The sequence below is a fragment of the Entelurus aequoreus genome, linkage group LG25 (genome assembly GCF_033978785.1).
Source record: "Entelurus aequoreus isolate RoL-2023_Sb linkage group LG25, RoL_Eaeq_v1.1, whole genome shotgun sequence".
In the NCBI taxonomy this organism is placed as follows: Eukaryota; Metazoa; Chordata; class Actinopteri; order Syngnathiformes; family Syngnathidae; genus Entelurus; species Entelurus aequoreus.
The window spans coordinates 39,216,972-39,241,405 of NC_084755.1; the positions used below are offsets into that span (position 1 = coordinate 39,216,972).

Here is a 24,434-nt window from a genome sequence, read left to right on the forward strand (position 1 = left end):
CGGTGAAAAGAGACGTATTGTGCCTTTTAAAAACAGCACCCACTGGATAGAGAAAAGAGGACAGGTGCTAAAACTGAATCTTGGGCAGCATTGGCATCTGTCTACAGAAAAACTCCTGCTGGTCTTAAATGACTGGAACCATTTTAGAGCTGGACCCTTATTACCCGCACAAGACTCAAGGCGAGTTAGAAGAATGCTGTGGTCCTCCGTATCAAAAGCAGCAAGAACTGCAGATTGACCTGAGGCCACAGCTGAAAGCAGCTCATTAAAAACTCTTAAGTGTGTTATAGGGTTGTACAGTATACCGGTACTAGTATAGTATCACAGTACTAATGAATCAAAAACGGTATTATACTTTGTTTGAAAAGTGACGTCACGGCGTAACATTGTTGGTTTTACAAGCAGAGGAGCATGTTGGGCAGCGCACACACACAGAGTACTTACAAGCAGACACAGTGTGTAGACAGAAAAGGGAGAATGGACGCATTTTGGTGTAGAAAGTAAAGATAAAGGTGAAGTTACAACACTGAAATGCTTTAAGGCATGGCTAGCTGTATTAGCTACTTCTAAATCCCGAATCCTCGTCTCCGTGGCGACAAAGTACGTTTCTTACAAGTACCTTTATCACTGTAGGACGAGGAATAGCTAAACATGCTTCACTACACACCGTAGGAGGATACAATAGCTCACCGGCGTCACAATGTAAACAAATGCCATGGGTGGATCTACACTAACAGCTACTGTAATGATACCAAGAACAATAGCGTATCTAGTCGATACTACTATGTTTACATCGATATTTTTTTATCATCAAAAAAAAATTCACCTGTCATGTCACGCACCTGTTTCACGTTTTGAGTCACGCACCTGTTGTTAATCATGTCTGTGTTATTTAAGTCCATTGTTTTTCTGTCGTTGGTCCTGGCGACCTCGCACTTTTTCACCCCTCCACTTCATGTCATGTCACAGTTCTTTGCCAAGTAAGTTTTGTTCATTTATGCCACAGTTAGTGTTTTTGTTTTATTGTTCATAGTTTCTGCCTTTGTGCAAGTTTTGTGTTTATGCCCAAGTTTTGTATTTCCGCCTTTGTGCACGCCTTTTGTTTCCATAGTCAAGTTTTTACCTCCGCTGTGAGCGCTTTTTGTTTATTCCTTTTTTTATTGTTAAAATTAAACATGTATTTAAATTGCACGCGCCAATTTTCCGTTGCCTTCTGGGAGAACAAACCACGCCATAGACCCAGTCATGACAGTAACTTAAATAACACAGACATGATTAACAACAGGTGCGTGACATGACAGGTGAAAACTAATGGGTGACCATGGAAGCCAAACAAAACAAGGAAGTGAAACTAGGAACTAAAAAGCGAGTCCAAAAACCAAGCAAAACATGGCCAAACAAAAACATGATTAACACAATTATTAACGTAAATGACCGCCATAACCACAACACCAGGGGGTGCTCCACTAACCACGTTAAACCCAGATTCCGAACTAACAAAGGTCTTAACCCATTCTCTTTCTATGCCACATCAATGTGGAATGCGCTCCCAACAGGTATAAAAGAAAGGGCATCTCTATCCTCCTCCAAAACCGCAATAAAAGTTCACCTCCAGGCAGCTACAACCCTAAACTAACACCCTCCCCGGATTGCTAATAATCAAATGTAAACAATCAAATGCAGATACTTTTTCTTTTTCTTATGCCTTCTGATCTCTCTCTCTCTCTCTCTCTCTCTCTCTCTCTCTCTCTCTCTCTCTCTCTCTATGTCCACTACTTGATGTCCATATCCCCCCTCCCAACCCCCTCCCTCCACACCCCTGATTGTAAATAATGTAAATAATTCAATGTGATTATCTTGTGTGATGACTGTATTATGATGATAGTATATATGATAGTATATATCTGTATCATGAATCAATTTAAGTGGACCCCGACTTAAACAAGTTGAAAAACTTATTCGGGTGTTACCATTTAGTGGTCAATTGTACGGAATATGTACTTCACTGTGCAACCTACTAATAAAAGTCTCAATCAATCAATCAATCAAACAGACATGACAGATTTGATAGATGTTAAATAAAGTCGGCCCCAAGATAGAACCTTGGGGGACTCCACACGTTACGTTGGTTGGTTCTGATACAAAGTCACCAATGGAAACAAAATAGTTCCTATCTTGTAGATATGACTTGAACCAGCTTAAAACTGTGCCTGAGATCCCCATCCAGTTTTCCAACCTGTCCAAAAGTATTGAGTGGTCGACAGTGTCAAATGCAGCACTGAGGTCCAAAAGCATTAATACTGAAGTTTTGCCAGAGTCTGTTTAGACGGATGTCATTTATAACTTTAAGAAGGGCCGTCTCTGTGCTATGAAGAGGTCGAAATCCTGACTGGAAGTTGTTGTGGCAGCCAAGAAGTGATTTAGTTGTTGGAGGACAACTTTCTCAATGATTTTACTTATGAATGGTAGATTTGAAATTGGCCTGTAGTTGTTGTTAACAGAGGCATCTAGGCTCTGCTTTTTTAGAAGAGGTTTAATGACTGCAGTTTTGAAAGCCTTCGGGAAGTTGCCCGATTGAATAGAATTATTAACTATTTGCAAGATGTCTGTTGATAGGCAGTCAAAAACATTCTTAAAGAAGTTGGTAGGTAAAACATCAAGGCAGCAGGTGGATGACTTTAGAGCTGTCACCGTTTCCACTAGAGTTTTAGAGTCTATGGCAGGGGTCACCAACGCGGTGCCCGCGGGCACCAGGTAGCCCGTAAGGACCAGGGGCCGTACTTATCAAGCTTCTTAGAATTACTCCTAAGAAGTCTGCTAAGAGTTGACTTAAGAGTAAATAAATTCTTGGCTGAAAGCTGCACTTAAAAGTTAGTTATCAAGCGTCTTACTCACACTTTCAGCGAAATGTAGGACTGAATCTTAAGTGTCACACTCAGAGCTGAATTACGACATTACTATGTGCCGTAAACGCAATTTTAGGTGACGTCATTTCTGTGTCCATAGAAATGACCAATCACGGAAGGGAATCCCTTGTCTAAGAATAAAGAAATATCTTGGAAATATTTAAGTGGACAATGGGAGTGTATATTTTGACAATAAACTACAAAATAATACAAAACAAACTAGTCCCCGCCGGCACTCACGCTACCGCTCCCTCTCTTCTATTGCCCACACACTCACTGACGTCACTCACCTCACGGCCACACACATACGCTACTGTCATAACATTTTCTTTCCAATTCATTAATTAGGCAACTAATTTGAAACTGGTGTGGGTGGCTCTATATATACTAGCCCACTGCAGCCACATGCAGAAATCAACAATGAATCGAAAAGTATTAAATCTGTGACAAAAATAATATCCGCTCTGTCTAAACAATACCGTTTGATCAGCTGCTCGTCATCAAAAAAAACCAAAAACATTGTTCCGTTCCCTGAACGTTGGCGCACGTCTCTCTCGCCTCAGTGCCATCCCCTGCTGGCAACTCCTAACCACTTAAGACACCTCTGAAGGTCTCTTAAATATCGTGGCGAGTAGGAGTGATTCTTAGACTTAAGAACGTTGATAAAAAGCTTTTATTCTTAAGTTTGAGAGTAGGACTAAATTTCGCAAATTCTCAGGACTTAAGTGTAAAATGGCACTCTAAGAAGCTTGATAAGTACGGCCCCAGATAAGTAACCCGCTGGCCTGTTCTAAAAATAGCTCAAATAGCAGCACTTACCAGTGAGCTGCCTCTATTTTTGAAATTGTATTTATTTACTAGCAAGCTGGTCTCGCTTTGCTCGACATTTTTAATTCTAAGAGAGACAAAACTCAAATAGAATTTGAAAATCCAAGGAAATATTTGAAAGACTTGGTCTTCACTAACTGACAAAGAAACAGATAACAGATTTGGTGTCCAGTTCAAAGTGTGACATGATTTATTTAAAAATTTGAGAGTTGACTTTTGTATTTTACATGAGTTATTATTTGTACAAACATGGTGCAAAGTACCGTAATTTCCTGACTATAAGCCGCACCAGCTAAATTTAGGGGAAAATACAGATTGCTCCATATATAAGCCGCACCCGACTATAAGCCGCAGGGTTTTGATGTGTAATTAGCGTAGTATATAGGGGTTCCTGCTACCACGGAGGGGATTGTCAGGACAGAGATGACCGTTTGGGAACGCAAAGCGTCCCATTTATTAACTATAAATCTTTCAATCATTCAATCAAACTTTCACATCTTTGACATGGCGACCAGCATTCGTGCAGAGTACAAATAATACAACGGTGCAAAGTAATACAAAGTGCTCGCATGTACGTTATCAAAATAACCAGCCTACCGGTATATGAAAAGTCAGTCTTTAATCATTGTGTCATCGTCTTCCTCCTGCGTACTAAAACCACAGAAATCCTCTTCGTCGGTATCGGAGAAGAACAGGCCGTATATAAGCCGCACCCTTGTATAAGCCGCAGGGACCAGAACGAGGGGGAAAAGTAGCGGCTTATAGTCCGGAAATTACGGTAATTAATGATTTGTTAAAAAATGTTAGTGGCTAGCTAGTTAAAATGGGATATTGTGATTTCACAAGACTGTCTTAGAAGTCATCATTTGAAAATGTTCAATTTAAAAAAATGTGCACTTAGAGAAAATATAAAAATAAAGTGTTGCATATTGATATTTATCTGTTTCTATATATATTTATTGTGAGAAATAATTAAGATGATCAGTGTTTCCACAAAGATAAATATCATTAATTATTAATAATAACATAGAGTTAAAGGTAAATTGAGCAAATTGGCTATTTCTGGCAATTTATTTAAGTGTGTATCTAACTGGTAGCCCTTCGCGTTAATCACTACCCAAGAAGTAGCTCTTGCTTTCAAAAAGGTTGGTGACCCCTGCTCTATGGCATTAAAGCTTGCCATCATTGCTGTGTTACTTTTGCCTAAATGTGGTGGTGATCCAACTTTTTTACTTGAGATACTGATGGCGCGTCTGATGCCTGCAATTTTATCAGTATAAAACAATGCAAACTGCGTGGAATGGAGTTCGGCTGGTATTTGTGTTGGGGTTTTGGTCAGTCTGTCAACGGTTGCGAATAGGGTTTTGGCCTTATTTGTGTTGCTGTTTATGATATTGGAGAAGAATGTTTCTCTAGCACTTTTTAAGACTAAATTGTAGGCCTGGAGGCTCTCTTTATAGATGTCATGGTGAATATGAAGTTTTGTATTCCGCCAGATTCGTTCAGCCTTCCTGCACTCTCTTCTCTGGGCTGTTACAGCAGCAGATTTTCTCCAGGGTGCCTTTTGCTTCCCAGAAATCGTTTTAACTCTAACAGGTGCAATGATATCTATGATATTCACAATTTTGGAATTAAAGTTGCTTTTTAACGAGGACATTAGCATGTTCATTTATGTACCGCTTTTTGACATTCTTTGATTCTGTTTGTGTGTCCGGAATTACAGAAATATATTAAAAGAAAACACAGAAATGATCAGACAATGAAGGATCAATCACAAGAACATCAGAAACATTGAGACCTTTTGTGATAATCAGGTCCAGAGTGTGTCCCTTACAATGAGTAGCCTCTTTCACATGTTGAGACAGTTCAAATGTGTCTGAAATAGTCAAAAGTTCTTTTGCGCCCTTGTCATTCAAATCGTCAATATGAAAATTAAAATCACCAGTTATAACCAGGCAGTCAAAGTCAGTGGAGATGCTAGACAATAATTCAGTAAAATCATCGAAAAAATGTGCAGAATATTTAGGTGGCCTGTAGATAATTAACAAGAGAATTTTGGGAGAGCATTTCAACACAGCACACAGGTATTCAAATGATGTCAAATCACCAAGTCAATCAATCAATCAATGTTTATTTATATAGCCCTAAATCACAAAAGTCTCTAAGGGCTGCACAAGCCACAACGACATCCTCGGCACAGAGCCCACACAAGGGACGTCGATGTGAATGACAATGAGAAACCTTGGGGAGGATCGCATATGTGGATAACCCCCCCTCTAAGTACAGTCCCTAGTGGATCCAACATAACAGTGAGAGTCCAGTCCATAGTGGGGCCAGCAGGAGACCATCCCGAGCGGAGACAGGTCAGTAGCACAGAGACGGCGAGCGGTCCACCCCGGGTCTCAGCTCTGGACAGCCAGCACCTCATCCATGGTCACCGGAACCAGAATAACCCAGCGAGGGGGCAGAGGAGAAAAGAAAACGGCAGATCAACTGGTCTAAAAAGGGGGTCTATTTAAAGGCTAGAGTATACAAATGAGTTTTAAGATGGGACTTAAATGCTTCTACTGAGGTAGCATCTCTAACTTTTACCGGGAGGGCATTCCATAGTATTGGAGCCCGCAGACTTTTTTTGGGCTCTGGGAATCGCTAATAAGCCGGAGTTCTTTGAACGCAGATTTCTTGCCGGGACATATGGTACAATACAATCAGCAAGATAGGATGGAGCTAGACCGTGTAGTATTTTATACGTAAGTAGTAAAACCTTAAAGTCACATCTTAAGTGCACAGGAAGCCAGTGCAGGTGAGCCAGTATAGGTATATATATATATATATATATATATATATATATATATATATATATATATATATATATATATATATATATATATATATGTATATATATATATATATATATATGTATATGTATATATGTATATAAAGGTATATACAGCATAGGTGTAATATGATCAAACTTTCTTGTTTTTGTCAAAAGTCTAGCAGCCGCATTTTGTACCAACTGTAATCTTTTAATGCTAGACATAGGGAGGCCCGAAAATAAAACGTTACAGTAATCGAGACGAGATGTAACGAACGCATGGATAATGATCTCAGCATCGCTAGTGGACAAGATGGAACGAATTTTAGCGATATTACGGAGATGAAAGAAGGCCGTTTTAGTAACACTCTTAATGTGTGACTCAAACGAGAGAGTTGGGTCGAAGATAATACCCAGATTCTTTACAGAGTCACCTTGTTTAATTGTTTGGTTGTCAAATGTTAAGGTGGTATTATTAAATAGATGTCGGTGTTGAGCAGGACCGATAATCAGCATTTCCGTTTTCTTAGCGTTGAGTTGCAAAAAGTTAGCGGACATCCATTGTTTAATTTCATTAAGACACGCCTCCAGCTGACTACAATCCGGCGTGTTGGTCAGCTTTAGGGGCATGTAGAGTTGGGTGTCATCAGCATAACAGTGAAAGCTAACACCGTACTTGCGTATAATGTCACCTAGCGGCAGCATGTAAATACTAAAGAGTGCAGGACCAAGAACCGAACCCTGGGGGACTCCGCACGTTACCTTAACATAGTCCGAGGTCACATTGTTATGGGAGACACACTGCATCCTGTCAGTAAGATAAGAGTTAAACCAAGACAAGGCTAAGTCTGACATACCAATACGCGTTTTGATACGCTCTAATAAAATATTATGATCAACAGTATCGAAAGCGGCGCTAAGATCAAGAAGCAGCAACATAGATGACATCCATCGTTAGCAATAGATCTTTAGTCATTTTTGCGAGGGCTGTCTCCGTAGAGTGATTTGCCCTGAAACCGGACTGAAAAGGTTCACAGAGATTGTTAGACGCTAAGTGTTCATTTAGCTGCTGTGCAACAATTTTTTCGAGGATTTTCGAGATAAACGGAAGGTGGGTTACCATGAGGTCAGGATCGAGGTTAGTGACATCTGTTTCCCCTGAAACATGTTTTTAAATATAGCAGCAACCCCTCCACCTCTTTTCCCCGATCTACATATATCAATGAAGTTATAGTTGGGGGGTTGCTGTCTCCATCAGAATGCTTGCACTGTTATTTTGTTCCAGCCATGTTTCCGTTAAAAACATAAAGTCAAGTTTAGAAGTGGTAATAAAATCATTGACTAAAAATGATTTGCTATTCAGAGACCTGACATTGAGCAGACCCATCCTGATGGTGTTATTGACAGGCTTTGATTTGGAGAGAATAGGAATGAGATTGTTAGGTTAGCAGGGTGGCTAAGTTTCCCAATGTTATAATAAATAATAAACATATGTTTCATGTACCCTAACATTTTTTGTTCAAATAAAGCCAATGATGCCATTTTTTTGTGGTCCCCTTTATTTAGAAAAGTATCGAAAGTTATCGAAATACATTTTGTATATTATTATAAATATTGGTATCGGGACAACCCTAGTCTGTTATGTTGTGATTTAAAACCAGACTGAAACTTCTCCCCAATATCATTTGAGTCCATCATAAACAACCTTCTCTAGGACCATGGATACAAATGGCGACTTAGAGATTGGTTTAAAGTAACACACCATTAAAGTGTCTTGGCTTGTTTGTTTTTTTTAAACTATTTTTTATTATGGCCGTCAGGGAACAAAAATCCAGCGTTTTATAAGGCGCAGGGTTGAAAGTGATTTCTAATTCTTTTATGTGTTGTGGTTCATGTTGATAAGGATGCAGTGTTGTGCAGAGGTGTACTTGTAACACATGTTAGAAGCAAAATGTACCTGTCTTCTCTTTTTGTGTCATTGGGTTGCTTGAGTGTAGTTCACTTTTACGACACTGGAGGGAGGTATGGAACGCGTCATCATCTCATCAGCAAACTGAAAGTTCTTTGTCAATTATTTAATTGGCCGTACAATACAGAGTGAGTTACTTTATTTACACTTTCTGTGTGCTTAAAAGTCATTGTTGTGATGCTATTTACTTTCTGTTCATCATTACATCACTTAGGGCTGGGATGTTCAGATCCTGTGCATTGATGTACAAACCCCGTTTCCATATGAGTTGGGAAATTGTGTTATATGTAAATATAAACGGAATACAATGATTTGTGAATCCTTTTCAAGCCATATTCAGTTGAATGCACTACAAAGACAACATATTTGATGTTCAAACTCATAAACTTTGTTTTTTTTTTGCAAATAATAATTAACTTAGAATTTGATGCCAGCAACTTGTGCCAAAGTAGTTGGGAAAGGGCATGTCCACCACTGTGTTACATGGCCTTTCCTTTTAACAACACTCAGTAAACGTTGATGTAACATGTGGCTTGGCATTGTCTTGCTGAAATAAGCAGGGGCGTCCATGGTAACGTTGCTTGGATGGCAACATATTTTGCTCTAAAATCTTTATGTACCTTTCAGTATTAATGGTGCCTTCACAGATGTGTAACTTACCCATGTCTTGGCCACTAATACACCCCCATACCATCACACATGCTGCCTTTTACACTTTGCACCTATAACAATCTGGATGGTTCTTTTCCTCTTTGGTCCGGAGGACATGATGTCCACAGTTTCCAAAAACAATTTGAAATGTGGACTCGTCAGACCACAGAACACTTCTCCACTTTGTATCAGTCCATCTTAGATGAGCTCAGGCCCAGCGAAGCCGACGGCGTTTCTGGGTGTTGTTGATAAACGGTTTTCGCCTTGCATAGGAGAGTTTTAACTTGCACTTACAGATGTAGCCACCAACTTTAGTTACTGACAGTGGGTTTCTGAAGTGTTCCTGACCCCATGTGGTGATATCCTTTACACACTGATGTGGCTTGTTGATGCAGTACAGCCTGAGGGATGGAAGGTCACGGGCTTAGCTGCTTACGTGCAGTGATTTCTCCACATTGTCTGAACCCTTTGATGATATTACGGAGCGTAGATGATGAAATCCCTAAATTCCTTGCAATAGCTGCTTGAGAAAGGTTTTTCTTAAACTGTTCAACAATTTGCTCAGGCTTTTGTTGACAAAGTGGTGACCCTCGCCCCGTCCTTGTTTGTGAATGACTGAGCATTTCATGGAAGCTGCTTTTATACCCAATCATGGCACCCACCTGTTCCCAATTAGCCTGCTCACCTGTGGGATGTTCCAAATAAGTGTTTGATGAGCATTCCTCAACTTTATCAGTATTTATTGGCACCTTTCCCAACTTCTTTGTCACGTGTTGCTGGCATCAAATTCTAAAGTTAATGATTATTTGCAAAAAAAAAATTTTTTATGAGTTTGAACATCAAATATGTTGTCTTTGTAGCATATTCAACTGAATATGGCTTGAAAATGATTTGCAAATCATTGTATTCCGTTTATATTTACATCTAACACAATTTCCCAACTCATATGGAAACGGGGTTTGTACATTAGGGTTGTCCCGATACCAATATTTTGGTACCGGTACCAAAATGTATTTCGATACCGTTCGATACTTTTCTAAATAAAGGGGACCACAAAAAAATGTCATTATTGCCTTTATTTGAACAAAAAATTTTAGGGTACATGAAACATATGTTTATTATTGTCATTTAGTACTTAAATAAAATAGTGAACATACATAAGACTCCTAATTAGCCTGCTGACGTATGCGGTAACATATTGTGTCATTTATCATTCTATTATTTTGTACACATTATGAGGGACAAACTGTAAAAATTGATTATTAATCCACTTGTTCATTTACTGTTTACTGTTTGACCATGTTCTATCTACACTTCTGTTAAAATGTAATAATCACTTATTCTTCTCTTCTTTGATACTTGACATTAGTTTTGGGTGATACCACTCATTTAGGTATCGATGCGATACCAAGTAGACACAGGATCATACATTAGTCATATTCAAAGTCCTCATGTGACGTATTTACTGACTTTATAAACATAATATGAATTTTAAAAAAAGGAAAAAAGATTTTGAGACGATAAAAAATATCCACGTAATCATAGTAGTGTCGACTAGATACGCTATTGTTTTGGTATCATTACAGTGGATGTCAGGTGTAGATCCACCCATGGCATTTGTTTACATTGTGACGCCGGTGAGCTATTATATCCTCCTACGCTGTGTAGTGAAGCATGTTTAGCTATTCCTCGTCCTCCAGTGATAATGGTACTTGTAAGAAACTAATTTTATTTGTCGCCATGGAGACGATGATTAGTGATTTAGAAGTAGCTAAAACACTGTGGATGGATGTTAGCCGCTAGCTAGCTAGCCATGTCTTAAAGCAGCTCTTCCTGAGGGTGTTTCAGTGTTATAACTTCACCTTTATCTTGACTTTTTACACCAAACTGCGTCCATTCTCCCTTTTCTGTCTACACACTGTGTCTGCTTGTAAGTACTCTGTGTGTGTGCGCTGCCCAACATGCTCCTCTGCTCGTAAAACCAGCAATGTCACCACGCGCCATCATGCTTTTTTGATTGATTAGTACCGCGATACTATATTAGTACCGGTGCACCGTACCACCCTGGTGTATACACAGCTAAGTGATGTATATTTCAACAGTCTTGTGCTTGTATTTAATTGCATTGTGGTCACTTTAGTTGATCTATAATGATTGTAATTGTTTTGAATAGGAAACCACACACACAAAAACAACTCATGCATGTCTTCAATAGACAATTGAAACTACAAATCTGGACTTGGACAATCTATTATTTCTCCAGCCCTCACCTGAACGCATATTTGCTGTCCTGACCCCCAACTCCCTGAAGTGATCGCTAATCCATATTAAAGCAGTCATAGTCGTCACTACACAAATGATGCTGTTTATAGTCCCGGCGAAAAAGTAGCCTGTGAATATTAACTAAATGGTAATAACGTTACAATTATAACAGCAGAAGTGTTCTTTTTTTTTTTTTAGACAGCACCAAAAAACAGCGTGACAAAACTGGCAGATATACGTAAACCACAAAAGGGCTGCCTGGAACTGTTCCTGTTCCCCCATGACTCAGCACTCCTGATCTCAGGCCAGGAAAGTTCCAAGTTGAGGAAGCTCCAAAATAACCAACTGTCACTAAATCTTGCTGAAAGTGAATCCATTCCTGACAAAAAGATGGTAACACTTTAGTATGGGGAAGACATATTCAACATTAATTAGTTGCTTATTAACATGCAAATTAGTAACATATTGGCTCTTAATTAGTCATTATTAAGTACTTATTAATGCCTTATTATATAACCAGTAAGCCATTAACTAAGAGTCTTCCCTCAATATCCTCAGAATTATTGCTTATTAGTAACCCTAACCCTTATATGTTACCCTAGTGCAGGGGTCGGCAACCCGCGGCTCTAGAGCCGCATGCGGCTCTTTAGCGCCGCCCCAGTGGCTCTCTGGAGCTTTTTCAAAAATGTATGAAAAATGGAAAAAGATGATGGGAAAAAAATATATTTATTGTTTTAGTATGGTTACTGTAGGGCAGGGGTCACCAACCTTTTTGAAACCAAGAGCTACTTCTTGGGTACTGATTAATGCGAAGGGCTACCAGTTTGATACACACTTAAATAAATTGCCAGAAATAGCCAATTTGCTCATTTTACCTTTAACTCTGTTATTATTAATAATTAATGATATTTGCACTTAATTGAACGGTTTAAAAGAAGAGAAAACACGAAAAAAATGACAATTAAATTTTGAAACATAGTTTATCTTCAATTTCGACTCTTTAAAATTCAAAATTTAACAGAAAAAAAGAAGAGAAAAACTAGCTAATTCGAATCTTTTTGAAAAAATAAAAAAAATAATTTATGGAACATCATAAGTAATTTTTCCTGATTAAGATTAATTTGAGAATTTTGATGACATGTTTTAAATAGGTTAAAATCCAATCTGCACTTTGTTAGAATATATAACAATTGGACCAAGCTATATTTCTAACAAAGACAAATCATTATTTCTTCCAGATTTTCCAGAACAAAAATTTTAAAAGAAATTCAAAAGACTTTGAAGTAAGATTTAAATTTGATTCTACAGATTTTCTAGATTTGCCAAAATAATTTTTTTGAATTTTAATCATAATAAGTTTGAAGAAATATTTCGCAAATATTCTTCGTCAAAAAAACAGAAGCTAAAATGAAGAATTAAATTAAAATGGATTTATTATTCTTTACAATAAAAAAAAAAAATTTTACTTGAACATTGATTTAAAGGCCTACTGAAAGCCACTACTACCGACCACGCAGTCTGATAGTTTATATATCAATGATGAAATCTTAACATTATAACACATGCCAATACGGCCGGGTTAACTTATAAAGTGACATTTTAAATTTGCCGCTAAACTTCCGGTTCGAAACGCCTCTGAGGATGACGTATGCGCGTGACGTAGCCCGACGAACACGGGTATGCCTTCCACATTGAAGCCAATATGAAAAAGCTCTGTTTTCATTTCATAATTCCACAGTATTCTGGACATCTGTGTTCGTGAATCTGTTTCAATCATGTTCATTGCATTATGGAGAAGGAAGCCAAGCAAGCAAAGAAGAAAGTTGTCGGTGCGAAATGGACGTATTTTTCGAACGTAGTCAGCCACAACAGTACACAGCCGGCGCTTCTTTGTTTACATTCCCGAAAGATGCAGTCAAGATGGAAGAACTCGGATAACAGAGACTCTAACCAGGAGGACTTTTGATTTGGATACACAGACGCCTGTAGAGAACTGGGACAACACAGACTCTTACCAGGATTACTTTGATTTGGATGACAAAGACGCAGACGTGCTACTGTGAGTATGCAGCTTTGGCTTTTTTTTTGCGTATGTACGTAACTTTTTTAAAATATATAAGCTTTATGAACCTTGGGTTAGGTGAACGGTCTTTTGGGCTGAGTGATTGTGTGTGTTGATCATGTGTTTGAATTGTATTGGCGTGTTCTATGGAGCTAGGAGCTAGCAGAGGAGCTAGGAGCTAGCATAACACGTACCGTACCGTAAGTGCGCGTCACGTACGTAACTTTTTAAAAATATATAAGCTTTATGAACCTTGGGTTAGGTGAACGGTCTTTTGGGCTGAGTGATTGTGTGTGTTGATCGGGTGTTTGAATTGTATTGGCGTGTTCTATGGAGCTAGGAGCTAGCAGAGGAGCTAGGAGCTAGCATAACAAACACGCAGGTGTTATTATGCAGGATTAATTTGTGGCATATTAAATATAAGCCTGGTTGTGTTGTGGCTAATAGAGTATATATATGTCTTGTGTTTATTTACTGTTGTAGTCATTCCCAGCTGAATATCAGGTCACCCCCGGCTCTCACAGCATCTTCCCTATCTGAATAGCTTCAACTCCCCACTAGTCCTTCACTTGCACTTTACTCATCCACAAATCTTTCATCCTCGCTCAAATTAATGGGGAAATTGTCGCTTTCTCGGTCCGAATCTCTCTCACTTCATGCGGCCATCATTGTAAACAATAGGGAACTTTGCGTATATGTTCAACTGACTACGTCACGCTACTTCCGGTAGGTGCAAGCCTTTTTTTTATCAGATACCAAAAGTTGCAATCTTTATCGTCGTTGTTCTATACTAAATCCTTTCAGCAAAAATATGGCAATATCGCGAAATGATCAAGTATGACACATAGAATAGATCTGCTATCCCCGTTTAAATAAAAAAAATTCATTTCAGTAGGCCTTTAAATTGTCAGGAAAGAAGAGGAAGGAATTTAAAAGGTAAAAAGGTATATGTGTTTAAAAATCCTAAAATAATTTTTAAGGTTGTATTTTTTCTCTAAAATTGTCTTTCTGAAAGTTATAAGAAGCAAAGTAAAAAAAATTAATGAATTTATTCAAACAAGTGAAGACCAAGTCTTTAAAATATTTTCTTGGATTTTCAAATTATATTTGAGTTTTGTCTCTCTTAGAATTAAAAATGTCAAGCAAAGCGAGACCAGCTTGCTAGTAAATAAATACAATTTAAAAAATAGAGGCAGCTCACTGGTAAGTGCTGCTATTTGAGCTATTTTTAGAACAGGCCAGCGGGCTACTCATCTGGTCCTTACGGGCTACCTGGTGCCCGCGGGCACCGCGTTGGTGACCCCTGCTGTAGGGGGACAAACATGACACAAACCTCCGTAATTGTTATAAATCACACTGTTTGTATTAAACATGCTTCACTGATTCGAGTATTTGGCGAGCGCCGTTTTGTCCTACTAATTTTGGCGGTCCTTGAACTCACCTTAGTTTGTTTACATGTATAACTTTCTCCGACTTGTTTTATGCCACTTCTTTTTCTGTCTCATTTTGTCCACCAAACCTTTAACGTTGTGCATGAATGCACAAAGGTGAGTTTTGTTGATGTTATTGACTTGTGTGGAGTGCTAATCAGACATATTTGATCACTGCATGACTGCAAGCTAATCGATGCTAACATGCTATTTAGGCTAGCTATATGTACATATTGCATCATTATGCCTCATTTGTAGGTATATTTGAGCTCATTTAGCTTCTTTTATGTCCTCTTAATTCAATTTATATCTCATGACACACTATCTGTATGTAATATGGCTTCTAATTTGTTGCGGCTCCAGACAGATTTGTTTTTGTATTTTTGGTCCAATATGGCTCTTTCAACATTTTGGGTTGCCGACCCCTGCCCTAGTGTCCAAATAACTCTAAATTAAGTCTTTTGTTACTTTAATAAGCAACTAATTAATGGTGAATATGTTCCCCATACTGAAGTGTTACCAAAAAGATATATTTTACAGACAGAAAGTTACACTTTATCCCATGCTTACATCTCATTGTGCAACATGTGAAGGTTTTAGGGCAGAGGTATCCAAAGTGCGGCCCGGGGCCCATTTGCGGCCCGCAGCTAATCGTTTACCGGCCCCCCACACATTCTGCAAAAATTGCAAAATTGATAGTATTGCAAAAATTAAAAATAAAACATTTTAAAACCGTGGAATGAGGTGAAATCTAACGAGAAAAAGTTGCAATGTTGACACAAAGCTGCCATGCAGGCTGTTTTTTTTTCTTTTGTCTTTGTTTATTTTTATTTATTTTTGCCATTGCTCGGGAAAAAAGAAAAAAATCTATGTTACAATGAATTATTACTTAAAAAATTTCACTTTGAAATGTTTTATGTGGAAAAAATATTGCATATACTGCGTGGTTGCCATATAAAAACATCAAAGTTTTATTTGACAAAAGAGCACAAAACAACCAAAATAATAGTTCAAACGTAAAATGGACAGATATATCTGAAGTTGATCTCGTAATTTAAGTGTTAAAAGTTAAAAAAAACCTAATAAAAATGTATCACATTATGAGTGGGAGACCTTTTGGTTCCCAAATATATTTAGTGGGATTTTATTTAACTTTTCACTGTGATTACTCAAAAATATTAAAGAATTAAAATCAATGGTGTCCTGCATTATTGATCTTTTAGGGCTCTAATTACTAAATACTGCATATTTCAGTTTTACTATAAAAAACAAAGTTGTCTTTGACAGAAAAGGCATAAAACCTGTTTTTTTTTTTTTACTTGATTTCAACCTCAAGTTGATATAAAGATATACTGTAAAAAATAATAATAATTTGACTTATTTTTAACATTTTAATGACTGAGACCCTTGACCCTTGATTGGTCCCCGGGAGTCCTAAAGGTTAAATTAAAAAAAAAAATCGATATATTTTGTTATGGTTTGAAAATGAAAAATATCAAAATGGCCCCCGTATGCTTAAATTTTTCCGTGTGTGGCCCTCAGTGGAAAAAGTTTGGACACCCCTGTTTTAGGGGAACTAAATGGGATCTCTGAAAGGGGTACAAATGATTTCCAAATAAACACAATTTATTCTGTAGGATTGAAACTGTGAGTGACAGGCGACAAGGGGCCGCACGAGATAAAACAATGTTCGTCAATTATTGTACTGTACGTCAAAACGCTTTAAGGACGGCAGGAATTCCATCCATGACTTGATTTATTGTTGGCCAAAACCACAACAAAAACATTATTGTCTAGCAAACTGGCCATTTTCTGCCATACAAACCAGAATTAAACCAACTCTTTGTCATCTGTCATATCAAAATTATATATATATATATATATATATATATATATATATATATATATATATATATATATATATATATATATATATATATATATATATATATATATATATATAAAACTTTTTATAGGATATATTTTACAGACAGAAAGTTACAAGAATGTACACTTTATCCCATGCTTACATCTCATTGTGCAACATGTGAAGGTTTTAGGGGAACTAAATGGGATCTCTGAAAGGGGTACAAATGATTTCCAAATAAACACAATTTATTCTGCAGGATTGAAACTGTGAGTGACAGGCGACAAGGGGCCTCACGAGATAAAACAATGTTCGTCAATTATTGTAACGTACGTCGAAACGCTTTAAGGACGACAGGAATTCCATCCATGACTTGATTTATTGTTGGCCAAAACCACAACAAAAACATTGTCTAGCAAACTGGCCATTTTCTGCCATACAAACCAGAATTAAACCAACTCTTTGTCATCTGTCATATCAACATTATATATATATATATATATATATATATATATATATATATATATATATATATATATAGTATATATATAACTTTTTATAGGATATATTTTACAGACAGAAAGTTACAAGAATGTACACTTTATCCCATGCTTACATCTCATTGTGCAACATGTGAAGGTTTTAGGGGAACTAAATGGGATCTCTGAAAGGGGTACAAATGATTTCCAAATAAACACAATTTATTCTGCAGGATTGAAACTGTGAGTGACAGGCGACAAGGGGCCTCACGAGATAAAACAATGTTCGTCAATTATTGTAACGTACGTCGAAACGCTTTAAGGACGACAGGAATTCCATCCATGACTTGATTTATTGTTGGCCAAAACCACAACAAAAACATTGTCTAGCAAACTGGCCATTTTCTGCCATACAAACCAGAATTAAACCAACTCTTTGTCATCTGTCATATCAACATTATATATATATATATATATATATATATATATATATATATATATATATATATATATATATATATATATATAGTATATATATAACTTTTTATAGGATATATTTTACAGACAGAAAGTTACAAGAATGTACACTTTATCCCATGCTTACATCTCATTGTGCAACATGTGAAGGTTTTAGGGGAACTAAATGGGATCTCTGAAAGGGGTACAAATGATTTCCAAATAAACACAATTTATTCTGCAGGATTGAAACTGTGAGTGACAGGCGACAAGGGGCCTCACGAGATAAAACATGTTCGTCAATTATTGTAACGTACGTCGAAACGCTTTAAGGACGACAGGAATTCCATCCATGACTTGATTTATTGTTGGCCAAAACCACAACAAAAACATTATTGTCTAGCAAACTGGCCATTTTCTGCCATACAAACCAGAATTAAACCAACTCTTTGTCATCTGTCATATCAACATTATATATATATATATATATATATATATATATATATATATATATATATATATATATATATATATATATATATATATATATATATATATATATATATATAGTATATATATAACTTTTTATAGGATATATTTTACAGACAGAAAGTTACAAGAATGTACACTTTATCCCATGCTTACATCTCATTGTGCAACATGTGAAGGTTTTAGGGGAACTAAATGGGATCTCTGAAAGGGGTACAAATGATTTCCAAATAAACACCATTTATTCTGCAGGATTGAAACTGTGAGTGACAGGCGACAAGGGGCCTCACGAGATAAAACAATGTTCGTCAATTATTGTAACGTACGTCGAAACGCTTTAAGGACGACAGGAATTCCATCCATGACTTGATTTATTGTTGGCCAAAACCACAACACAAACATTATTGTCTAGCAAACTGGCCATTTTCTGCCATACAAACCAGAATTAAACCAACTCTTTGTCATCTGTCATATCAACATTATATATATGTATATATATATATATATATATATATATATATATATATATATATATATATATATATATATATATATATATATATATATATATATATATATATATAACTTTTTATAGGATATATTTTACAGACAGAAAGTTACAAGAATGTACACTTTATCCCATGCTTACATCTCATTGTGCAACATGTGAAGGTTTTAGGGGAACTAAATGGGATCTCTGAAAGGGGTACAAATGATTTCCAAATAAACACAATTTATTCTGTAGGATTGAAACTGTGAGTGACAGGCGACAAGGGGCCGCACGAGATAAAACAATGTTCGTCAATTATTGTACTGTACGTCAAAACGCTTTAAGGACGGCAGGAATTCCATCCATGACTTGATTTATTGTTGGCCAAAACCACAACAAAAACATTATTGTCTAGCAAACTGGCCATTTTCTGCCATACAAACCAGAATTAAACCAACTCTTTGTCATCTGTCATATCAAAATTATATATATATATATATATATATATATATATATATATATATATATATATATATATATATATATATATATATATATATATATATATATAAAACTTTTTATAGGATATATTTTACAGACAGAAAGTTACAAGAATGTACACTTTATCCCATGCTTACATCTCATTGTGCAACATGTGAAGGTTTTAGGGGAACTAAATGGGATCTCTGAAAGGGGTACAAATGATTTCCAAATAAACACAATTTATTCTGCAGGATTGAAACTGTGAGTGACAGGCGACAAGGGGCCTCACGAGATAAAACAATGTTCGTCAATTATTGTAACGTACGTCGAAACGCTTTAAGGACGACAGGAATTCCATCCATGACTTGATTTATTGTTGGCCAAAACCACAACAAAAACATTGTCTAGCAAACTGGCCATTTTCTGCCATACAAACCAGAATTAAACCAACTCTTTGTCATCTGTCATATCAACATTATATATATATATATATATATATATATATATATATATATATATATATATATATATATATATATATATATATATATATATATATAGTATATATATAACTTTTTATAGGATATATTTTACAGACAGAAAGTTACAAGAATGTACACTTTATCCCATGCTTACATCTCATTGTGCAACATGTGAAGGTTTTAGGGGAACTAAATGGGATCTCTGAAAGGGGTACAAATGATTTCCAAATAAACACCATTTATTCTGCAGGATTGAAACTGTGAGTGACAGGCGACAAGGGGCCTCACGAGATAAAACAATGTTCGTCAATTATTGTAACGTACGTCGAAACGCTTTAAGGACGACAGGAATTCCATCCATGACTTGATTTATTGTTGGCCAAAACCACAACACAAACATTGTCTAGCAAACTGGCCATTTTCTGCCATACAAACCAGAATTAAACCAACTCTTTGTCATCTGTCATATCAACATTATATATATGTATATATATATATATATATATATATATATATATATATATATATATATATATATATATATATATATATATATATATATATATATATATATAACTTTTTATAGGATATATTTTACAGACAGAAAGTTACAAGAATGTACACTTTATCCCATGCTTACATCTCATTGTGCAACATGTGAAGGTTTTAGGGGAACTAAATGGGATCTCTGAAAGGGGTACAAATGATTTCCAAATAAACACAATTTATTCTGTAGGATTGAAACTGTGAGTGACAGGCGACAAGGGGCCGCACGAGATAAAACAATGTTCGTCAATTATTGTACTGTACGTCAAAACGCTTTAAGGACGGCAGGAATTCCATCCATGACTTGATTTATTGTTGGCCAAAACCACAACAAAAACATTATTGTCTAGCAAACTGGCCATTTTCTGCCATACAAACCAGAATTAAACCAACTCTTTGTCATCTGTCATATCAAAATTATATATATATATATATATATATATATATATATATATATATATATATATATATATATATATATATATATATATATATATATATATATATATATATATATATATATATATATATATATATATAAAACTTTTTATAGGATATATTTTACAGACAGAAAGTTACAAGAATGTACACTTTATCCCATGCTTACATCTCATTGTGCAACATGTGAAGGTTTTAGGGGAACTAAATGGGATCTCTGAAAGGGGTACAAATGATTTCCAAATAAACACAATTTATTCTGCAGGATTGAAACTGTGAGTGACAGGCGACAAGGGGCCTCACGAGATAAAACAATGTTCGTCAATTATTGTAACGTACGTCGAAACGCTTTAAGGACGACAGGAATTCCATCCATGACTTGATTTATTGTTGGCCAAAACCACAACAAAAACATTGTCTAGCAAACTGGCCATTTTCTGCCATACAAACCAGAATTAAACCAACTCTTTGTCATCTGTCATATCAACATTATATATATATATATATATATATATATATATATATATATATATATATATATATATATATATATATATATATATATATATATATATATATATATATATATATATATATATATAGTATATATATAACTTTTTATAGGATATATTTTACAGACAGAAAGTTACAAGAATGTACACTTTATCCCATGCTTACATCTCATTGTGCAACATGTGAAGGTTTTAGGGGAACTAAATGGGATCTCTGAAAGGGGTACAAATGATTTCGAAATAAACACAATTTATTCTGCAGGATTGAAACTGTGAGTGACAGGCGACAAGGGGCCTCACGAGATAAAACAATGTTCGTCAATTATTGTAACGTACGTCGAAACGCTTTAAGGACGACAGGAATTCCATCCATGACTTGATTTATTGTTGGCCAAAACCACAACACAAACATTGTCTAGCAAACTGGCCATTTTCTGCCATACAAACCAGAATTAAACCAACTCTTTGTCATCTGTCATATCAACATTATATATATATATATATATATATATATATATAACTTTTTATAGGATATATTTTACAGACAGAAAGTTACAAGAATGTACACTTTATCCCATGCTTACATCTCATTGTGCAACATGTGAAGGTTTTAGGGGAACTAAATGGGATCTCTGAAAGGGGTACAAATGATTTCCAAATAAACACAATTTATTCTGCAGGATTGAAACTGTGAGTGACAGGCGACAAGGGGCCGCACGAGATAAAACAATGTTCATCAATTATTGTAACGTACGTCAAAACGCTTTAAGGACGGCAGGAATTCCATCCATGACTTGATTTATTGTTGGCCAAAACCACAACAAAAACATTATTGTCTAGCAAACTGGCCATTTTCTGCCATACAAACCAGGAGTAAACCAACTCTTTGTCATCTGTCATATCAACATTATATATATATATATATAGTATATATATAACTTTTTATAGGATATATTTTACAGACAGAAAGTTACAAGAATGTACACTTTATCCCATGCTTACATCTCATTGTGCAACATGTGAAGGTTTTAGGGGAACTAAATGGGATCTCTGAAAGGGGTACAAATGATTTCCAAATAAACACAATTTATTCTGTAGGATTGAAACTGTGAGTGACAGGCGACAAGGGGGCCACACGAGATAAAACAATGTTCGTCAATTATTGTAACGTACGTCGAAACGCTTTAAGGACGGCAGGAATTCCATCCATGACTTGATTTATTGTTGGCCAAAACCACAACAAAAACATTATTGTCTAGCAAACTGGCCATTTTTTGCCATACAAACCAGAATTAAACCAACTCTTTGTCATCTGTCATATCAACATTATATATATATAGTATATATATAACTTTTTATAGGATATATTTTACAGACAGAAAGTTACAAGAATGTACACTTTATCCCACGCTTACATCTCATTGTGCAACATGTGAAGGTTCTCAGGAAATGACTGCTGTCTTTTGATTCTAATAATCAATGAACACTAATCAGGAGCAGGTGTGGAGAGCAGCGCTGAGACACATTGGCTGCAAGATAAAAGCAAAACAGGAAGTGGAAGAAGCAACCAAAACATAACAGGTCGTTCTGATGGCAATGATGTTTTTTTTTCAGGAATATGGTGTTCCCTTCATGGAAACCAGCGCCAAGACGGGAATCAATGTGGAGCTGGCATTTCTGGCAGTCGCCAAGTAAGTGAATAGACTTCTGACTTGCACGTCAAATAGCAGATGTCCTGGTCTGTGCTCGGCAGACAAGCAAACGTCCATTGTATCCACTTTAAAATGAGCGGTAACCATAGTAACCACGCCGTCACCATAGGACGCCAGTAAGAGTCAAACCGTCGAGATGGCAGCCTTGGATCATTAATGACTTTCAGTAGGTAAGGTTGTATTTTGGCCTTATTCCTGTGAGAATCCTGCGTGTGACTAAAGCTATTTACAATATAGTTTGTCTGCGTTAGCACTTATAATAACTCTATCACTAATAATTGTTCATATTTATTATAAAATGAGTAATACTTGTTCATATTTATTATAAAATGACCAAGACTTGTTAATATTTATAATAACAATATGACTAATACTTGTTAATATTTATAATAACAATATCACTAATACTTGTTAATATTTATAATAATATCACTAATACTTGTTAATACTTATAATAATATGACTAATACTTGTTCATATTTATAATACATCACTAATACTTGTTAATATTTATAATAATATGACTAATATTTGTTAATATTTATAATAACAATATCACTAATACTTAATATTTATAATAATATCATTAATACTTGTTAATATTTATAATAACAATATCACTAATACTTGTTAATATTAATAATAACAATATCACTAAGACTTGTTAATATTTATAATAACAATATCACTAATACTTAATATTATAAAAGTATCACTAATACTTGGTAATGTTTATAATAACAATATCACTAATACTTGTTAACATTTATAATAATATGACTAATACTTGTTAATATTTATAATTACAATATAATTAATATGTGTTAATATTTATAATAATATGACTAATACTTCTTAATATTCATAATAATATCACAAATACTTGTTAATATTTATAATAATATCACTAATACTTGTTAATATTTATAATATCAATATCACTAATACTTGTTAATATTTATAATATCAATATCACTAATACTTGTTAATATTTATAATAATATGACTAATACGTGTTAATATTTATAATAACAATATCACTAATACTTGTTAATATTTATTATAATAATATCACTAATACTTGTTAATATTTATAATAATATGACTAATATGTGTTAATATTTATAATAATATACTGAATACTTGTTAATATTTATAATAACAATATCACTAATACTTGTTAATATTTATAATAACAATATCACTAATACATGTTAATGTTTATAATAACAGTATCACTAATACTTGTTAATATTTGTAATAATATGACTAATTGTTAATATTTATAATAACAATATCACTAATACTTGTTAATATTTATAATAACAATACGATTAATACTTGTTCATATTAATAACAATATCACTAATACTTGTTAATATTTATAATAATATGACTAATACTTGTTAATATTTATAATAAGAATATGACTAATACTTGTTAATATTTATAATAACAGTATCACTAATACTTGTTGATATTTATAATAACAATATCACTAATACTTGTTAATATTTATAATAACAATATCACTAATACTTGTTAATATTTATA

General features: G+C 35.2%; 1 protein-coding gene across 2 annotated transcripts in view; it reads left to right on the forward strand.

The window, feature by feature from the left end:
* LOC133642813 (ras-related protein Rab-37-like) overlaps nt 1-24,434 on the forward strand; it is a 73,750-nt gene that overhangs the window by 42,581 nt on the left and 6,735 nt on the right. For both annotated transcript variants that reach the window (XM_062037207.1, XM_062037208.1), the window contains exon 8: nt 22,783-22,859. In XM_062037207.1, the coding sequence (XP_061893191.1) occupies nt 22,783-22,859 (77 nt within the window). The remainder of the gene's footprint in view (nt 1-22,782; nt 22,860-24,434) is intronic.